Raw genomic sequence first — 16,691 nt, 5'->3', positions numbered from 1 at the left:
AAATCCAACAAAACCTGTTTACAAATGTCTGTTGGAAATCGAGCGCGCAGCGCGAGTGTCACGATGAGAATGTGTACCTCAAAGCCTACAGAGCTTTGAGAATTTTAATATTTAACTATAATTAATTAAGTAGACAATTCAGAATATGAAGACGCATATAAATACTGCCATCTAAAAGAGATCTTTTTGATAATTTTTTTTTCAAGCATTCCAAATGTAAAGAATAAATATCCGAGCACGAAGCGCGAGGTGTAATTATGTTCGAGCGCGAAGCGCGAGATTCAACCGTCGCGCGCACTAGGCGCGTTGAACCTTGCGAGCCGCGCGCGCAGCGCGTGATGAGAATGTGCCCGCGATGCGGGCAGATTTTTAAGAGTATTTTTAATAGTTCAGCACTGGAAACGTGTACTTTATTTATTCATAAATAACTTATTTAAGTCCTATCCGTGTAGAAATCGCCAAGCATCTTCTCAGTTCCAGACTTGAGCCAGGTTGGGCGCCCCTAGCCTGGGCCTAGCTTGAATTTCACAATCGTTCGAGCTTGGGTTCTGCTATTGTAAAAGTTCTTTAAATGGACGACAGATGGCGTAGTAGTATCCTCTTTTTTACTTATTACTTTCAAGTTTAAAACTTTATGAAGTGGCATCCATTAAAATGAAATTGATAAAAATCCCTAAAATAAAAAGCACTCTAAAATTCGGGAGGTATCGAGCGATCGGCAGTATCCTCTATACTTACGCACTGAAATTGCAAGCAAGAACTTCTATTAATTATAAATAATATTTTCACATTAAGATTGCACATGATTTCTAACATTAAATAGAGAAAAAATTGTCAAATTATAAGGTGTAAATACGTTGTTAATTTATGTAATGATGTTTAAAACTTTAAATTGTATAATATATGTGACGCACGTCAATTAAGAAATTACTGTACATAGATTTTGATGATGCAGATGAAGAAGAAGAATCAGAACCCGGCGAGGTAATGAATAAAATACAACAAATTGCAAATTCGAATCAGATTCGAGCGAATGTTTGAAATTTCAAACCATTGTGAATTCAGTTGTCAACTTCAATTTAAATAAAAAATATTTTTGTTTAATTTTTACTTTTAATTGTGAAAATAAAGAATGGCAAGAAGTCGATCATAAACTAAGGCCAGGCCTGGGTTAAATCAGAGCCAAGCTGGGCGATAAAGCCTGGCCCTAGCCTGATTTAGCGTTTCATTCGAGTCGACCCAGGCTAGATCATCAGGCCAGGCCTTACTTTTTATAAGCCTGGGCCCTGCTTGGGCCATGTCAATATTTCTGCACGGATATAGTTGATTTCATTATTATTCAATAAAGGATACACTGACTAATTTTAGAAAATTTGTTGCGCAATACAAATATAATTCAATTTAATTTTTTCTCATAAATTTCTTGGAAATTTACTTTTTTTGGGTAGCTTATGATAGTATTACAAGGTAATTTAAGGTAACTTAAGATAAATTTCCCAAAATTCAATTTTAAGATGTATAGAAATTTGCGGAAATTTATGGACATTTTTTGGGCATTTATTTTAATTTTGCAGGTAAATATGGTGACTTACCATTAATTATCAAAAATCCAACTTTTAATTTTTTATAATTTCCGGAAATTTGTGGTAATCTGCGGTAATTTGATTACTTATAAATGGTAACTTTCTATAAAATACCGCAAAATTCTATTATCTGCAACCAAAATTTTCTTACAGTTTCTACAGTGAGTGAGCTGATTGTCGTCAAATGCGAGCTCATATATGTATAATTTTCACTCCCGATGGAGTAAAAAGTAAAGCTTTAGCCCCGCTTCATGGGCGTCAAAAAGGGCTGAAATCACGCATGTGTCATAAAAAATATATGTGTTGACAGAAGGAGCAGGGTTCGTAAAATACCTAATTATTCAATACTAAAATCTTTTCATTAAAAATTTTTTAATTTAATTACAACACAATAATGTAGAAAAATAAAAAACTAAAACCCATTTTGGGAGTTTTTTGGGATCTTTTTAAAAAATGGCATGCCCTTCGCAGGTTTTCCCTAGTATTATTCCAAATTGTATACTTTTCAGGTATTTCAGGCATTGTAGTAACTTCGGAATGTGATTCATTCAAAATATCTGAATGAATACTGTTTTATATGTAACCTTATCGATTACAGAAAATATTTTGAAACTTGAGCTTCTATAAGCGCCATGCTAATATCTGCGAGGACGGTGACGTCACTACGTGGAGAAGTACACTGATTGGTTGCCAACGCCTGCAATCTTATCTTTTCCCCAGTGTCAACACTTTGCTTGCGAGAAGCTTATGCATTTCTATATATGCATAGATACTTTCATTCCTTGTACATACGTGTGCAATGCACTCAAATACATTAATTTCTACCTCTGTAATAATCTGTATACACATGTGTATGTATATATATTTAACAGTACACATTGTGACGTTGCTTGCTTTAGTGAACCAAAATTAATTTTATTGACACTACTGATTCTTTGACAAACGTTTTACAAGTTTCAAAGATTATCTAGTCACCGACAAATCTTCCACTTATTCCTCTGCTTCTAACTATCGCCATAAATCACTTCTCTGCTACCGGCATTTCGCTGTTTATTTTTACTCACCCGGATAAGACTTTTTTTATCTTCTTATGTGACTTTTCAATTTTCTTTTTGAAGATTTTTTCGATCTTTTCATACACATTGCTTTATGATTACAGACATTTCTTAATATGAATTGTGTACGTTCGGAGAATGTTAATGAACTACATAAGGATTATTTCTGAATTTTTAAACCCCCTAAACCATATTGTTCCTCTCTTTCACAAGATTTTATATTTTTATTCAATATATCAATAATATAAATCAATTGCTAATACTGTATACGGGATTTCAAAAGATTTAAATGATTTCCAATGATTTTCAGAGATTTCAAGGGATTTTAAGGTCAATGTCAAATGTCTACAAAGTATGTAACAAAATTACATAATTTGTATAATATTTGACGAGATTTCCAAAGACTTATAGGGATTTCATGCGGTTTCAAGGGAATTCAAGGGATTTAAGGCCATTATCACAGTTTTAGTGTATTTCAAATGAATCCAAAGGATTATATGGGAAGTTTAAAACAATTTAAATTATATAAAAATATTTAAATATTTTCAAGAAAGTACCTTGTACTATTTCAAAGAGAATCACAATTATTTAAGGGATTTTACAAGATTTTAGGGACTTCAAAGACTACGATCAGGTTTCAAGAGATTTCAGAAGATGTTTCGAGACTTTTTGGGGATTTAAGGAATTGAGAAATATTTTGGAGGATTAAAAAGGATTTTCTGAGATTTTAAGAGATTTGAAGAAATTTCGAGATATTTCAAAAGAAATCACGGGATTTCAAAAGATTCCCGAATATCATAAAGAATTTTAAGGGATTGAAAGTAACTTTAATAGTTTTTAAAACATTTAAAGGGATTTCAAGTGATTTAGAAAGATTCTCATGGATTTTAGAGATTTAATAAATTTTAAACGGATTTCACAATTTAACCGATTTTATAGAGATTTAAATGGATTTTCAAGGATTTAAAAAGATTTCTAGGAACTTCCTAAAAATTCAACCTTTTTAAAGGGATTTTACGAGACTACATAAGATACCCATGACATTCAAAGGATATCAAGGAATTTTCATTTGATTTAAACAATTTTAAGAGATTTACAAAATTTGAAAAAGAATGATTAATACCCTATATTTCACCCTATATCTATTGGAAGTATTTAATACGAAATATTATATAATAAAAAATAAATAAAATAAATAATGTTGTAATATATACAGGGTGTTCAACAAGTCTGGAAACACCTAAATAATTCTGAATATAAAGTATTATTTAAATGGGTCAAGGTCATTCTTGGAGTAACTTTCAACGAGAAATCCAATGGTGACCTTCAATTTGACCTTGATCTTGAGCTTAAAGGTCATTTCAAGTTCAGCCTTGTGTTTTTAAATGGGAATACCTATTTTCGACATCGGCAATCGAATGAGCGAGAAATTTTACGTTTAAAGAACGGGGCTGCTCTGTATTTCCTCAGGTCAAATTCATTCTTGGAGTAACTTTCAACGAGAAATCCAATGGTGAACTTCAATTTGACCTTGCACTTAACATGTACATATTTAAACATAAAATTTCTCACCCTTTTTAATGATATTTAGCTGACCTGCAAAGTCACACCTGGTCTATAACCTTAGTACATATGTGACCGTCCGCAAAGAAAGGGACCTAATGCGGAAAAAATCGATTTTTATTTTCTTATGCCAATTGATAGTTTTTAAGTTACTCTTTCATTTTCAATAATAAGAATTTTTTAAAGTTAATAACTTTTCTTGTTATTAAGCTACGAAGATGGATATAATAAGCATACGCCGAAACGAAACGTCAGATCTGCGAAAACGAGCCCCATCGCTCCTGCGTATAGCCGAAACGGACCGATGCGAGCGGAGCTCACGGATACGGCGCCTAAAGGTGCAATGGTAAGCAAAATTCAGCTTTGACGTATCACTACTGTCGGTTAGAAAATTGAGTCCTCTGGCTTTGACGTTGAAAAAGTAAGTGAAGAAAAAATGGTAGCTTAATAAAAGAGGGATAGTTTTTAAGCTGTAAATGTTGTATGTCAATGAGCCGAAAAGTAATATTACAAAAAAAAATTTGTAGCTTACAGATCTGAGAATCTGATGAAAAGTAAGTAACTTCTAATGAATATAATGAAGCGATGGAAACTAGAGGTAATTAGTTGAACTATCTGTAATAATTTACAATTTCAAGGAAGTATGCGCTTCTTGTTGCCTTCGTGCAAATTGCGATATTTGAAATCAGTTTTTGTATACAGGAAATCAAGTGCCAGAAACCAACGTGGTGCCATTTTTTCAGAAAAATCGTTCTCGGTTTTTCTCAGCCCGACCTATCCAACTTGTGCCTTCGAGCCTCACTTTGGCCTCTGGCACTTGCTTTCCTATACAAAAAACCGACTTCAAATATCGCAATTTGCATGAAGACAACAAGAAGCACATACTTGCTTCAAACTTCAAACGTACATTTTCACGTTTAAACTGATCCCTCTTTCATTAAGCTACCATTTTTTCTTCACTTACTTTTTCAACGTCAAATCCATAGGACTCGAATTATCTCCCGATAGTAGGTCCCTTTCTTCGCAGACGGTCACATATTTAAACATAAAATTTCCCGCACTTTCGATTGGCGGTGTCAAAAATAGGGATTCCCATTGAAAAAAAAATTGATCTTGAGATTACTTTGAAGGGAAAGTTCAAGGTCAAATTGAAAGTCACCATTGGATTTTTCGTTAAAAGTTACTGCAAGAATGACATTGACCCATTTGAATAATATTTTATCTGGGCAGTTTTTAGGTGTTTTCAGCCTTTTTGGAAACCCTGTATAATTCTGTAAGAAGTAATTTCAACAGCCTAAACAGGTTTCAATTAGCCCTCTATATCAGCAAGAATTCGGATACCATTCCATCAAAAAACCTTAATTAGTTCATGGACACTCCTAGGGGGTTTCGGCAGTTTATTGTTAAGCTTTCAGTTTTTAGTTCTTAGTATTAGCGATTAATAGGATATAACATATTTATCAAATGAAAAATACTTTCACTCTTATCAACAAATTTCGTTTTAATACATACTAAAATGATGTATTCAAAATTTCAGTAATATCGGTTATCGAATAATTTGAATACTTTTAATTTTACTTTATATTACTTTTTTGGTTTTGAAAGACGTTTGCGGCTGTAAATGGACAAATTATTTCAATGAGAAATGGGACAGTTATCAGGAAAAACTTAAAGTGGTATGTGGGAAGGAAAAATAATAAGCACAGGAAATTTGAACAAATTGTTTGTGCAAAATCGATATAAATTTCAAAACACACTTGAGGTCAAATTTACTTGAATCTAGACAAAATCTAGTGCATTTAATGTCAATGATTTTAAGGTCTAACCATTTTTTTTGCTATTTTTTAGAAATTATTTTACTATATGAATTTGAATAACTCAAAATTGATATAAATTCGAGACCTCACTACCAAAGGTTCCGAAGATGTCACAATTTAAATTTTTTTAATTTTCGTGATTAGTGTATCAAATATATTTATAATTTAAGGGGTAATGAATTTAAGACCCTAGGAAAAAGAATATGTAGTCTTACTTATACTTATGGTATCATACTTATAGTATGAACCATATTGTGGAGACAAGGTTGGTTGAAATTAAGAAGCTATAAAAGAAAACTTTCTTGCTGTGCTGAAATTAAGTTAAGAGAAAAATTTCATGAAAGTAAGACACTTCTTAAAATGTCGGCGTGTAAAAATTTCGTAGCAGTCCTGAATCATGCTAAATTCAGTACAATTTTTCTCAAGGATGTCTATTCATGCAATACTGGACTGGTGCTACACTGGCGCTGTCTAATTTTGCTACGTGTTGGATGCAAACCTTTTTGTTGTCTAGTGATAGCCATGGCGTTATCTAGGAGTCCCTTACGAATTTGAATGTATGTTTGGACTGAAACGAAAATTATAAAAGTGAATTTAGAAAGTAATCATTTTGGAGTAAAAGATTTATGCACTTACAATATATAATTGCATAAATGCTCAAGTAATAATCAAATGTACATTATTACATATTTAAGATAATATACAATAATTGCACAGCCTTACATAAAAAATTTGTTCACGGGTCTGGAGGTTAGATCATGTTTATTATAAATTTTTGGGGTCGCTGAATCCGAATCCGAGCTCCAAAAAACCGCAGCACGTCAGCGTTCTGACATAACCTGAAAAACCCTCATAACATTTTGTTGTGTTGTCCAGGGGTCAGATCATGTTTATTATATGTTTTTCAGGTCGATGAATCCGAATCCGAGGTTAAAAAAACTCCAGCATGTCAGGGTTTCGACATAACCTTTAAAAAACCTCGTAATCTAAGCTATTTAACGCTTCAACGTTTTGACTTTAGCTGCATATTAAACAAAAATCAGATCACAAGCTCACTCCGTTGCCTGCTGTCACTGCGAGGAAGTGCCCCGGATGCAGACACACGTAATATCGAGGAGTCACGTTAGATGTTGAAAATGAAAAACTAGAAAACCTGGCGGCGTTCCATCGATTTCAATGAAACTTTTTGCATTGTGTTGCGAAGGATGTGTAATGAAAAGTAAAAAAATATCTTGCCGCTAATTGTTATTTATATGTTCAAATAAAGATTTCCTTAAAATCGTTTAAAGTTGAATAATTTGAACAAGTGCAGTCCTAAAGCCAGGAAAATAGTGTATTTATGTAAACGGGGAATGCTAATTATAAATTTAGGGCTGAAAGATTCAAAATGATGGCTAATTATTTTCAACATTCATAAAAAAACTCAAAATTAATTATTAATACTTCATATACATATTCCCTAAGATAATAATAGATAGCATAAAATAAGTTTGACTTGAAATTAGGGTGAAACCAACCTTAAATCGAACAAAACGCCCCCACAAAATGATTTTTGAGCTTTATTTTACAAAGGGTGCATTGAAAACAAATAATTTTTTCAGGAAAATAGTACTTATAACTTGCAATAAGACTGCTGGTATGAATTTTTCCTCTGCGGGTCTTACTTTCGGAGTAAACACCCCTTCGACTAGGGGGTGAGTTGTGCGGCGCAGGTGGCACGTTCCTTCCACAGCTCATATCTCGAAAGGGGGTCGTTTTTGGACAAAAGTGTATATAGATATATAGGATGTTAAGTTGCTGACCAGGGTGTAATAATATTCTTGTAGATGGAAGTCAAAATGTCAGTCAGTATAAAATATTTCTTTCTACGAAATTTTACACATCAGTAGATAGGTGAGGGGGGGGGGGGTTCTGGCGCACTTTTTTCCGTACGAATAGCAAAATTGCGGCTAGAGTGCAGAAGGCTGTAAGATTGGTTTCACTCCTTGTGCTGACTTACGAATCACAGTTTTGAAGTATCCGATCCACACTACCGATATTGGAAATCAATACTTAAAAATCATGGGAATGGAACTTTTCAGCCCCAAAAATATGGAATATGATATGATATATGATATCGCAATATTAGGCTATGCAATACCTGCTATCCCCGGAATTTAAGTTTTTCACCCTAAAGTAATATGTATTAAATGTTTTATCGCAATGTTGGATCATTGAAAATTTCCAAGATCTGCAACCACTCTCTTGATATTATAACAATTCTCGGTAAACAAAATTCTATTCTCATTACGTCATCATCGATTCCTGGAATCCTTATTAATGTGAACTTTATTAATCAAACGTTCTCCTTTGATATTTGCCGACATGGGCGTCATATTTTATATGATGTTAAACAATTTTCGGTAAACAAAATTCCATTCAGATGACGTCATCATCGATTCCTGGAATCCTTATCTATGTGAACTAAATTAAGTAAACGTTCTCCTTTGATATTTACTGACAGAGGCATCATATTTCACATAATGTTAAACAATTTCTGGTGTAAATAAAATTCCACTCTGATGACGCAATCGACGATTCCTAGAATTCTTATCTATGTGAACTAAATTAATTAAATGTTCTCCTTTGATATTTGCCAACAGGGGCATCATATATCATATAATGTTAAACAATTCTCGACAAACAAAATTCCATTCTGATGACGTCATCATGATTCCTGGAATCCTTGTCGACAGTGTTGCCATATTTCATCAATATAAAACGCTCCAAGATCTATATCAAAGTACAATTTTTTCGGTGATTGCATTAGTTAATAACAAGATTCGCATAATTTAAAATTACTTTAAATCTATGTAGTGTTTCTATAAGTGTCATCAGTTAATAACAAGACATACATAACCTTTAAATAACTTGAAATCTACGCAGTGTTTCTACAAGTGTCATCAGTTGATAACAGGACTTACATAACCTTAAATAACTGAAAATCTACACAGTGTTTCTATAAGTGTTCGCTGACTCCATTTAAAGCTAAAACTGGATTTCGAAAAATGTAAAAAGTTCTACAAATCATGAAGATGGGATATCAACTTATACTCGAGAAGCAACCCCCAGCAGCTGATAAAAGTAGATTGTGGACGAGGGCTGGAACTAAAAACATCAGGATATTAAACAAAATATTGAGGAAGAATATTCTGCTATCCGTGGGCCAAAAACATGCGATTATGACGTTAATTGGTGATCTGAAGACAGCAAGCAGAAAATTCAAAAAGTTGCTCAAGACAGGAACTGGTATGAATGAAGCTTCCAAGAAACTGTGTGAGAGGGTGAGTTGGGATGTTTTAGCAAGTGAGTTTCGAACACGAATAAGAACGGGACTTTAAACAAATTTAATTCATAAAGATTCAAATAAATTTTTGGATGATTGTAAACGCATGTGTATTCCACGAATTAAGAATGCAATTAATAATATAGGTAATATCAAAGTTTGTGTTGAATTCACAGGTATGTTCAAGGCATTAGTGGGAGGGAAGGAAAAAATCGATGCAAAACGTGTTTGTACTGAAAATAATACTATTCTAATGTCTAAGAATATTGGTGAATGGTTTGAGGATAAAATTCTTTAACAAGTTGCAGTTAAAATTGAAGATTTAAAAACATTAGATTCAGGGTGGACATTAATAGAAATTATCAGCTTAACAGTTAACATAAATAGATACGCACTTTTTCAAGTTGGAGCTTCAACTTTCACTGAATTACCTGATTATATACAGAGAAAAAAAGCTGTAGTTAATATTAAAAATAAAGGCTCGTATTGTTTTCTCTGGTCAGTAATGACAGCTCTTCACCCAGTGAAAAAAGATGAAGGAAGAACCAGTTCTTATCCTAAGCTTGATGGTTCAGAACTCAAATATAATGACATCAAGTTTCCAACTACTCTTGAGGACATTCCAAAATTTGAGAAAATGAACGGTTTAAGTATAAATGTGTACGGATTAGAGTCTGCTTAATACAGTAAGGAAGAGGAAATTGTTCCAGCTTTTATAAGCCAAGAAATATCTAAAAAAGCTACTATTCACCTTCTTATGATTGAAAATGCTAACTTTGATTCAAATGTAGAAGTTTATCATTTTGCTTTAATCAAAAATCTATTTAGACTAGTGAAATCACAAATAACAAACGCGAATTGCTCCGCTTATTTTGTGACAGGTGTCTGTGTCACTTTAATTTTGAGAAATCTCTTGAAAAACATAAAATTGATTGTCATAATCTGAATAATAATTGCACACTAATACTCCCCACAGAAGAGGATAACATTTTGAAATTTAAAAATTATAAATACAAAGAGAGGGTTTAATTTGCAGTATATGCTGACATGGATTATTTGTTAGAGCCAGTTGTCAAAACGCATGGAAATGCTTATCAGAAACATATACCTACAAGTGTTGCTTATTACAAAAAATGCAGTTTTGACGATTCACAATCTGAACCTCAAGTTTATCGTAGAAAGGACTGCGTCCCGTAGTTTGTCCTTGAGTTGAAAAAGATAGCTGAGAAAGTAGATTTTTATTTTAAAAATCCAGTTCCAATGAAACTCTTAAAATTAAAGCAAGAGTACGATTTTCAATACGCAAAAGTTTGTCATATTTGCCAGCAAAAGAGGAATTTTATTCTAAATTAAATGATGAGGATATTTCAGATGAAGATTATAATCATGCGTGCAAGGTGTGGGAAAAATTTAACTTAAAAACGTTAGGTGAATGATAAAAAGAGATATTTCGGGTTTCACTCGTGTAAAAAACTATGAGTTGTTTGCCGACGTTTCGTGAACATTGCAGTTCACATCTTCAGGGCTGACCTTAAACTGAGGTATCAGGTCATGATGTTCTTAGGTATACTTTCTACGATGCCTGTAATTGGCTAGAGCGCCCCACCGTGGGGAATGGTCGAACTTGATTGGCCAATCAAGTTTTTTTTAAAAAATCCCGGAGAACGGAAAGCCAAATCGGATTGGTATTATATACATTGTCCCTATTGATGTTATTAGGGTGTTTTAAGATTTTGCTTGCTTCTCAATGTTTCCAATATAGACTTTGCCACAAGAACAATGGATTTTGTATACTCCTGGATCACTGAAGGGTGCCTTTTTATCTTTAGGGTTATTTAGTAGTTGTCCTATTTTCGCAGGTGGTTTAAATATGGTTTGGATGTTGTGTTTGTTGAGAATTCTTCCTATTTGTTCTGTGACACCTTGTATGTAGGGCAAGGTGATGGTCATTTTTTTCTCTCTCTTTCTTTCTTAGGTCGTGTTGACTTGATTTTCAGAGTGTTTTCTTATTACTTTATCAATTTGTTTGTTTGTGTAATCGTTCTGTATTAGGATTTGTTTAACATTTTGTAATTCCTTTTGTAAGTTACCTTTGTCTGTTATGGAGACAGCTCTGTATACAAGGGAGTTGATGACTGATTGTTTTTGAGATGGTTGGGAGGAGGCATGTAGGTATCTGTTTGTATGCGTGGGTTTTCTGTAAACTTCATGTCCTAGTGTGTTATCAGATTTTTTGTAAACCAATACGTCCAAGAAAGGCAATTTTCCGTTTTGTTCTATTTCCATGGAAAATTGCCTTTCTTGGACGTATTAGTTTAGTTTCTCCTTCATTGCTTGTTATCTTCAAGATTCACACTTTTAAATTTCTTTGTTAGAGTTTGTATATCGGTTCGCACGTGAACGGCTTGCTTTAGCTCTTGAATGTTCTTTAGGAATACGTTTAAACGACTTTTTAGCTCTTGTTGCTTTTCTTCTTCACAATCTGGCATCTGACAACAAACTGAAGAAAGAGAAGAAGTGACCTCCTCTTGTAGACGCTTACCCCCTCCATCAAATTTCTGTAGCCTTTTCGTAGTATTTCACCACATGCTGTAATAATTATCATGAGACTGAAAAAATAATACGTATTTAAACGTTTACTCAATTTACTTCACATAGATAAGGATTCCAGGAATCGACGATGACGTCATCAAGATGGAATTTTGTTTACCGAGAATTGTTTAACATCATATAAAATATGACGCCCATGTCGGCAAATATCAAAGGAGAACGTTTAATTAATTATGTTCACATTGATAAGGATTCCAGGAATCGACGATGACGTAATGATAGCGTGGATCGGATACTTCAAAACTGTGATTCGTAAGTCAGCACAAGGAGCGAAACCAATCTTACAGCATTCTGAACTCTAGCCACAAGTTTGCTATTCGTACGGAAAAAAGTGCGCCAGAATTCCCCCTATCTATCTACTCACCTGTTTTTTAAATTTAATTTTTTGCTTACTGAAACCACTCCGTCTGCCAGACGGACTGAAATAGAGAAAGAATTCTCAATAAATTGAACAGTAATTGACTGACATTTTGACTTCCATCTGCAAGAAAAGTGTATAACTGAAATTATACAGAATTTTCCGTTTTACAATTTAAACCTTGTACAATTTCCGTAAAAAACCATATTGTTTCAAGATATGAACCATGAAATGAGCCTGCCACCTGCAAAGTGAAACTCATCCCCTTCTTTGAGGGTTGATTACTCAAAAGGTATGACCCCAGAGGAGAAATTTGTACTAGCATCCTTATTGTAAATTATAATTACTATTTTTCTAAAATAAATCAATTGTTTTCGATGCACCATTTTCAAGATAAACGTCAAAAAGCATTTTCTGGGGGTGTTTTACTCGATTTAAGGGTCGTTTCACCCTTCATTTCAAGTCCAATTTATTTTATGTTATCTACCAACGCCTTAAGGAATATTTTGAGTTCTTCTTTTTTACAAATTAAAAAAAAAATTGGCCGCCATCTTAAATTTTTTCATCCCTAAATTTATCATTAGCAACCCCCAGGTACATAAATACACTGTTTTCGTGGCTTTAGGACTGCATTTGTTCAAATTATTCAACTTTAAAAACGATTTTACGGAAATATATGTTTAAACAAATAAATAACTAGCGACAAGATGGTTTTAAACTTTTCATTACACATCTTTAGCAACACAATGCAAAAGGTTTTATTTAAATCGGTGGAACGCCTCTATAAGTCGGATGAATAAATTTCGCTAGTTTCTTTGAAAATCAAAACCCAGATGTGCTGGTGTTTTTTATGCTAAGAATTCGGATCCAGCGACTCGAAAAACATATAATAAACATGGTCTGACCTCGGGATTCGAAAACAAAGTTTTATGAGTTCTTTTGTGTTTATGTCAAAACCCTGACGTGTTGGGTTTTTTTGGTCATCGGATTCAGGTTCAGCGACTCCAAAAACACATAGTAAACATGGCCTGACCTCCAGATCCGGAAAAAGATTTTTTTGTGTGACTGTATTATTTAAGGTAATTAAAAACTTAATATACAAACTTTATTATTAACAACAATTTTTTTTAAAGAATGGTTCAGAATATTTTATTTCAATTGAATAATATAGTAAAGTTCTAATTGATTTAGATTTAATTTGTAATCATTCTAATATGTATGATGCTATTTATTATATTGATAATATCCCAGAAAATAAGATTTGATCATAATAATCGCAAGTATAATTAAATTAATTATATTTAAATTAACTAAACCTTATTCTTTCAATGATTTATTCACACATCATGCACTTCGAATGTTTAAAACTTGTTAATGTTTTATTGAAATAAATAGTATGATGTAATGAACTGAAATTCATAGCCGACAAAAATGAAAAAATTTTAAGTTTGAGATAGATGAATGTGTTAAGGAAAGGGGATAAAGTTACATCTACGTAATATGAAGTTATATCAAAAGTTCGACAACCGGTGTATGTACAAGATATGCGGAAATTCAATTTTTCATTTTTTGTGTGTAAATAAATTTATTTTTAATTTTTAAATTAACTGAAAAATCCATATATTAGAGCTTTATGCAAAAGAAAATAATTATATTGTTAATGATTTTTTATCAAAATAGACGATTTGTCTAGAAACTAGTCGATCTGAGCGTTACGTCCAAGTTTAGCCACTGGACAGTCAGACTGTGCCGCGAAAGTGTCGAATCAAGGCTGACTAGACAGAACAGTACAGCGCCACTAAATTTTTCCACATGGGTGATATCAGGAATAACCGTTCACTACGTTATTATAGGATTAAGTTTAGAAATAAAATTCGCTGCAACAAAAATTAATCTTGCTGGTTTAATTTTACACGGACTAAAGATAATTTCTCATTTTTAACCTTGTCCCGATAATTATCGCCTCACAATGGCACCATTTTTAATCGAAAAGTACATTGTTAATAACAGTAATAAATTTAAAATACCAATGTACATTAAAATTAATATCTCCAGCATATAAAATCACGATTAAGAACATGCTAATATAGATTAAATAAAAAATTTGTTATTACATTTTTTTATATTTTATAGATTTTATTTATATTAATGACAATCACTCAGATAGTTTCATTTTACACAAAATCAAATTAAGTTTAGCAGTAATTTTCGATTCTTAATAATAAAGTATGCTACCGTCGTCCAGTTATTCAAAGATAAAATTGGATTCAAAGTCGAAATGTTTAATTACGCAAAGAAAGAACAGACCTAACCTACAATCAACTGTACTAACATTAAATTTCGACTATTCAGGGTAAATTTTGGAAAAAGTTCCACCCGTACGTTGCAGTTTAATCATAAAAAGCATACTAACCGTCAAATTCTGGACTATTACTTTAATTGCGAATATGGGACAAGATTTAAAGAAATGAATACACTTTGAATTTTCAAGTAAGCTGATATATTGACCTGAATAATAAATTTAATATAAAATGTACACCTTTTCATATTTTAATGTATATTAAACATCAATACCGTTTATGCAAATTACTTCATATAAATTTGTATTATATTTAATTCAGATTTTTCTAACAGTGTAGTGAGAATTACGACGCTAGAGTGGTATAAAATAAATTTCCTAGTTCGTTTGCAATAGTCTCATTTATTTCACAGGAGTTTGATAACCAAGAACAATGTTTCATTTGTGTTCTCTGATACCGATTGTGTGTTCTACTCAAATTGCTCACTCAAGCATGGCGCTCATGGTAGTCGTTTTGTCAACGTTTCCATTTTGATATATGTACTCAGATCTATAATGGATTTTGATTATAAATAGAATAATCGTACATATGCGATAAAAGAAGATATAGAAAAGGATTGAAGATTCACGTTCTGTACCTAATAATTGAACGAAAGCGCATAAATTTGATGAATTTCTACAATCAGCTGACTTAAATTCACCTATAAGTTTCATTTCACACGCACGCGTTGACGGAAAGTCAACAATCTTTCTGTCTTAAATTAACTTATAGAGTCAATTTTACGTACATAAAGCAGTTGACTTTCAACTGGCGAATGATCTTTTTGTTTACATCTGAAAGTCAATCGCCTTATTCTACTGAAATTCAAATTCTGGTATTACTGTGCAAACATAACCACATAATCTTAAAATTTGTTAGCTTTTCTTCAATAATTAATGATTTTTATTTTCAAATGTCCAATTCCGCTACAAAACCTCAAACATTACCTCCCATTCTTAGAATTGGTTGCAGTTTGTGCAAACATAACCTACAAATTTTTACTATTAGTTCACTCCAGAGGATACCTCGGGATGGGGTTAACTACGAATCCGTGAAAAGAATTTAGTTCTAAAATTTATGAGCTTACGAAATACAACGTCAAAACACGTCCGGATATCACGAATTAACGAGACCCTACCTATAATATTACGTCACGTTCTGTCGACCCCCCCCCCACTTTCACATTTTTAAAAATAATTAAAAAATACTTTTCGGAATCTTTTCAAATATGGGAATGAAACGTGACATGAACATGATCAAAAAGATAAACCTGATTATTAGCACTTTTTTATTCTTCTCAAAGAAAATATCAACCCCCCCCTGCCCCTCAAGGCGTGACATCATAAGTGAGCGCTCCCATATGATATGATCAAGATATGATTATAACTTGTTACACATAAACTCTTGAAGATAATTAACCGCAACTGATATTTATTTATATTTTCAGATTGAAATTTATTTGTATATCATTTTTTCTTCGTTTTCCAGGAATCGAGCGAAGGATTACGTTCACGGTAAATTACGTCTCGCCGTCATTCACGCCGGGAGGTCTGAACTTTTGTATTCGAATTTACAATACAATTCATTTCCAATTTCAATTTCATTTTCAATGTACAAAGTGAATCAAATTTGTCTGCAAATTAAACCTCAAATTAAAGCTTTAAAAAGGTGGAAAAATTTGGAGAGTTTTGAAATAAAATTCAGAAAGAATAAAGAAAAACGACGGCCGCCAAAATCCCTTCTTCTTTATTGTGAAGAATGTAAACTCTACTCTATATTCTATAATGACCGTAAATGGCTAGGAACGGGCGCACCCGAATTGAGCCAGGGGTCAACCACCCTTTCTTTTCTCGTCCCGAATTGAGCCCAGCGGTTAAGTAGGCAATTTTCGGTGTTCCTGAATTGAGCCAAAACTGCCCCGCCTATTAGAAGTATGAATATGAAGCTACCAGGTGTATACATATGAAACCGGTATTGCCATCTAGCGGCCAGTAGGCACACTTGTAGGCACTGTCGGAACTTACCATTTGTGCTAATTGGC

The 16,691-nt window shown here is 32.9% G+C and overlaps 1 protein-coding gene across 1 annotated transcript in view; it reads left to right on the top strand.

The window, feature by feature from the left end:
• The window catches only part of LOC117178519, a 117,277-nt gene extending 101,097 nt beyond the window's left edge, over positions 1 to 16,180 (top strand). Inside the window, exons 3-4 of the mRNA XM_033369947.1 lie at positions 4,412 to 4,547; positions 16,139 to 16,180. Coding sequence (XP_033225838.1) covers positions 4,412 to 4,547; positions 16,139 to 16,168 — 166 coding nt within the window. The 3' untranslated portion in view covers positions 16,169 to 16,180. The remainder of the gene's footprint in view (positions 1 to 4,411; positions 4,548 to 16,138) is intronic.
• The last annotated feature ends 511 nt before the right edge of the window (positions 16,181 to 16,691 follow it).

Source organism: Belonocnema kinseyi, chromosome 8 (genome assembly GCF_010883055.1).
Source record: "Belonocnema kinseyi isolate 2016_QV_RU_SX_M_011 chromosome 8, B_treatae_v1, whole genome shotgun sequence".
Classification (NCBI taxonomy): domain Eukaryota; kingdom Metazoa; phylum Arthropoda; class Insecta; order Hymenoptera; family Cynipidae; genus Belonocnema; species Belonocnema kinseyi.
This window is presented reverse-complemented; position numbering and strand designations above follow the sequence as displayed.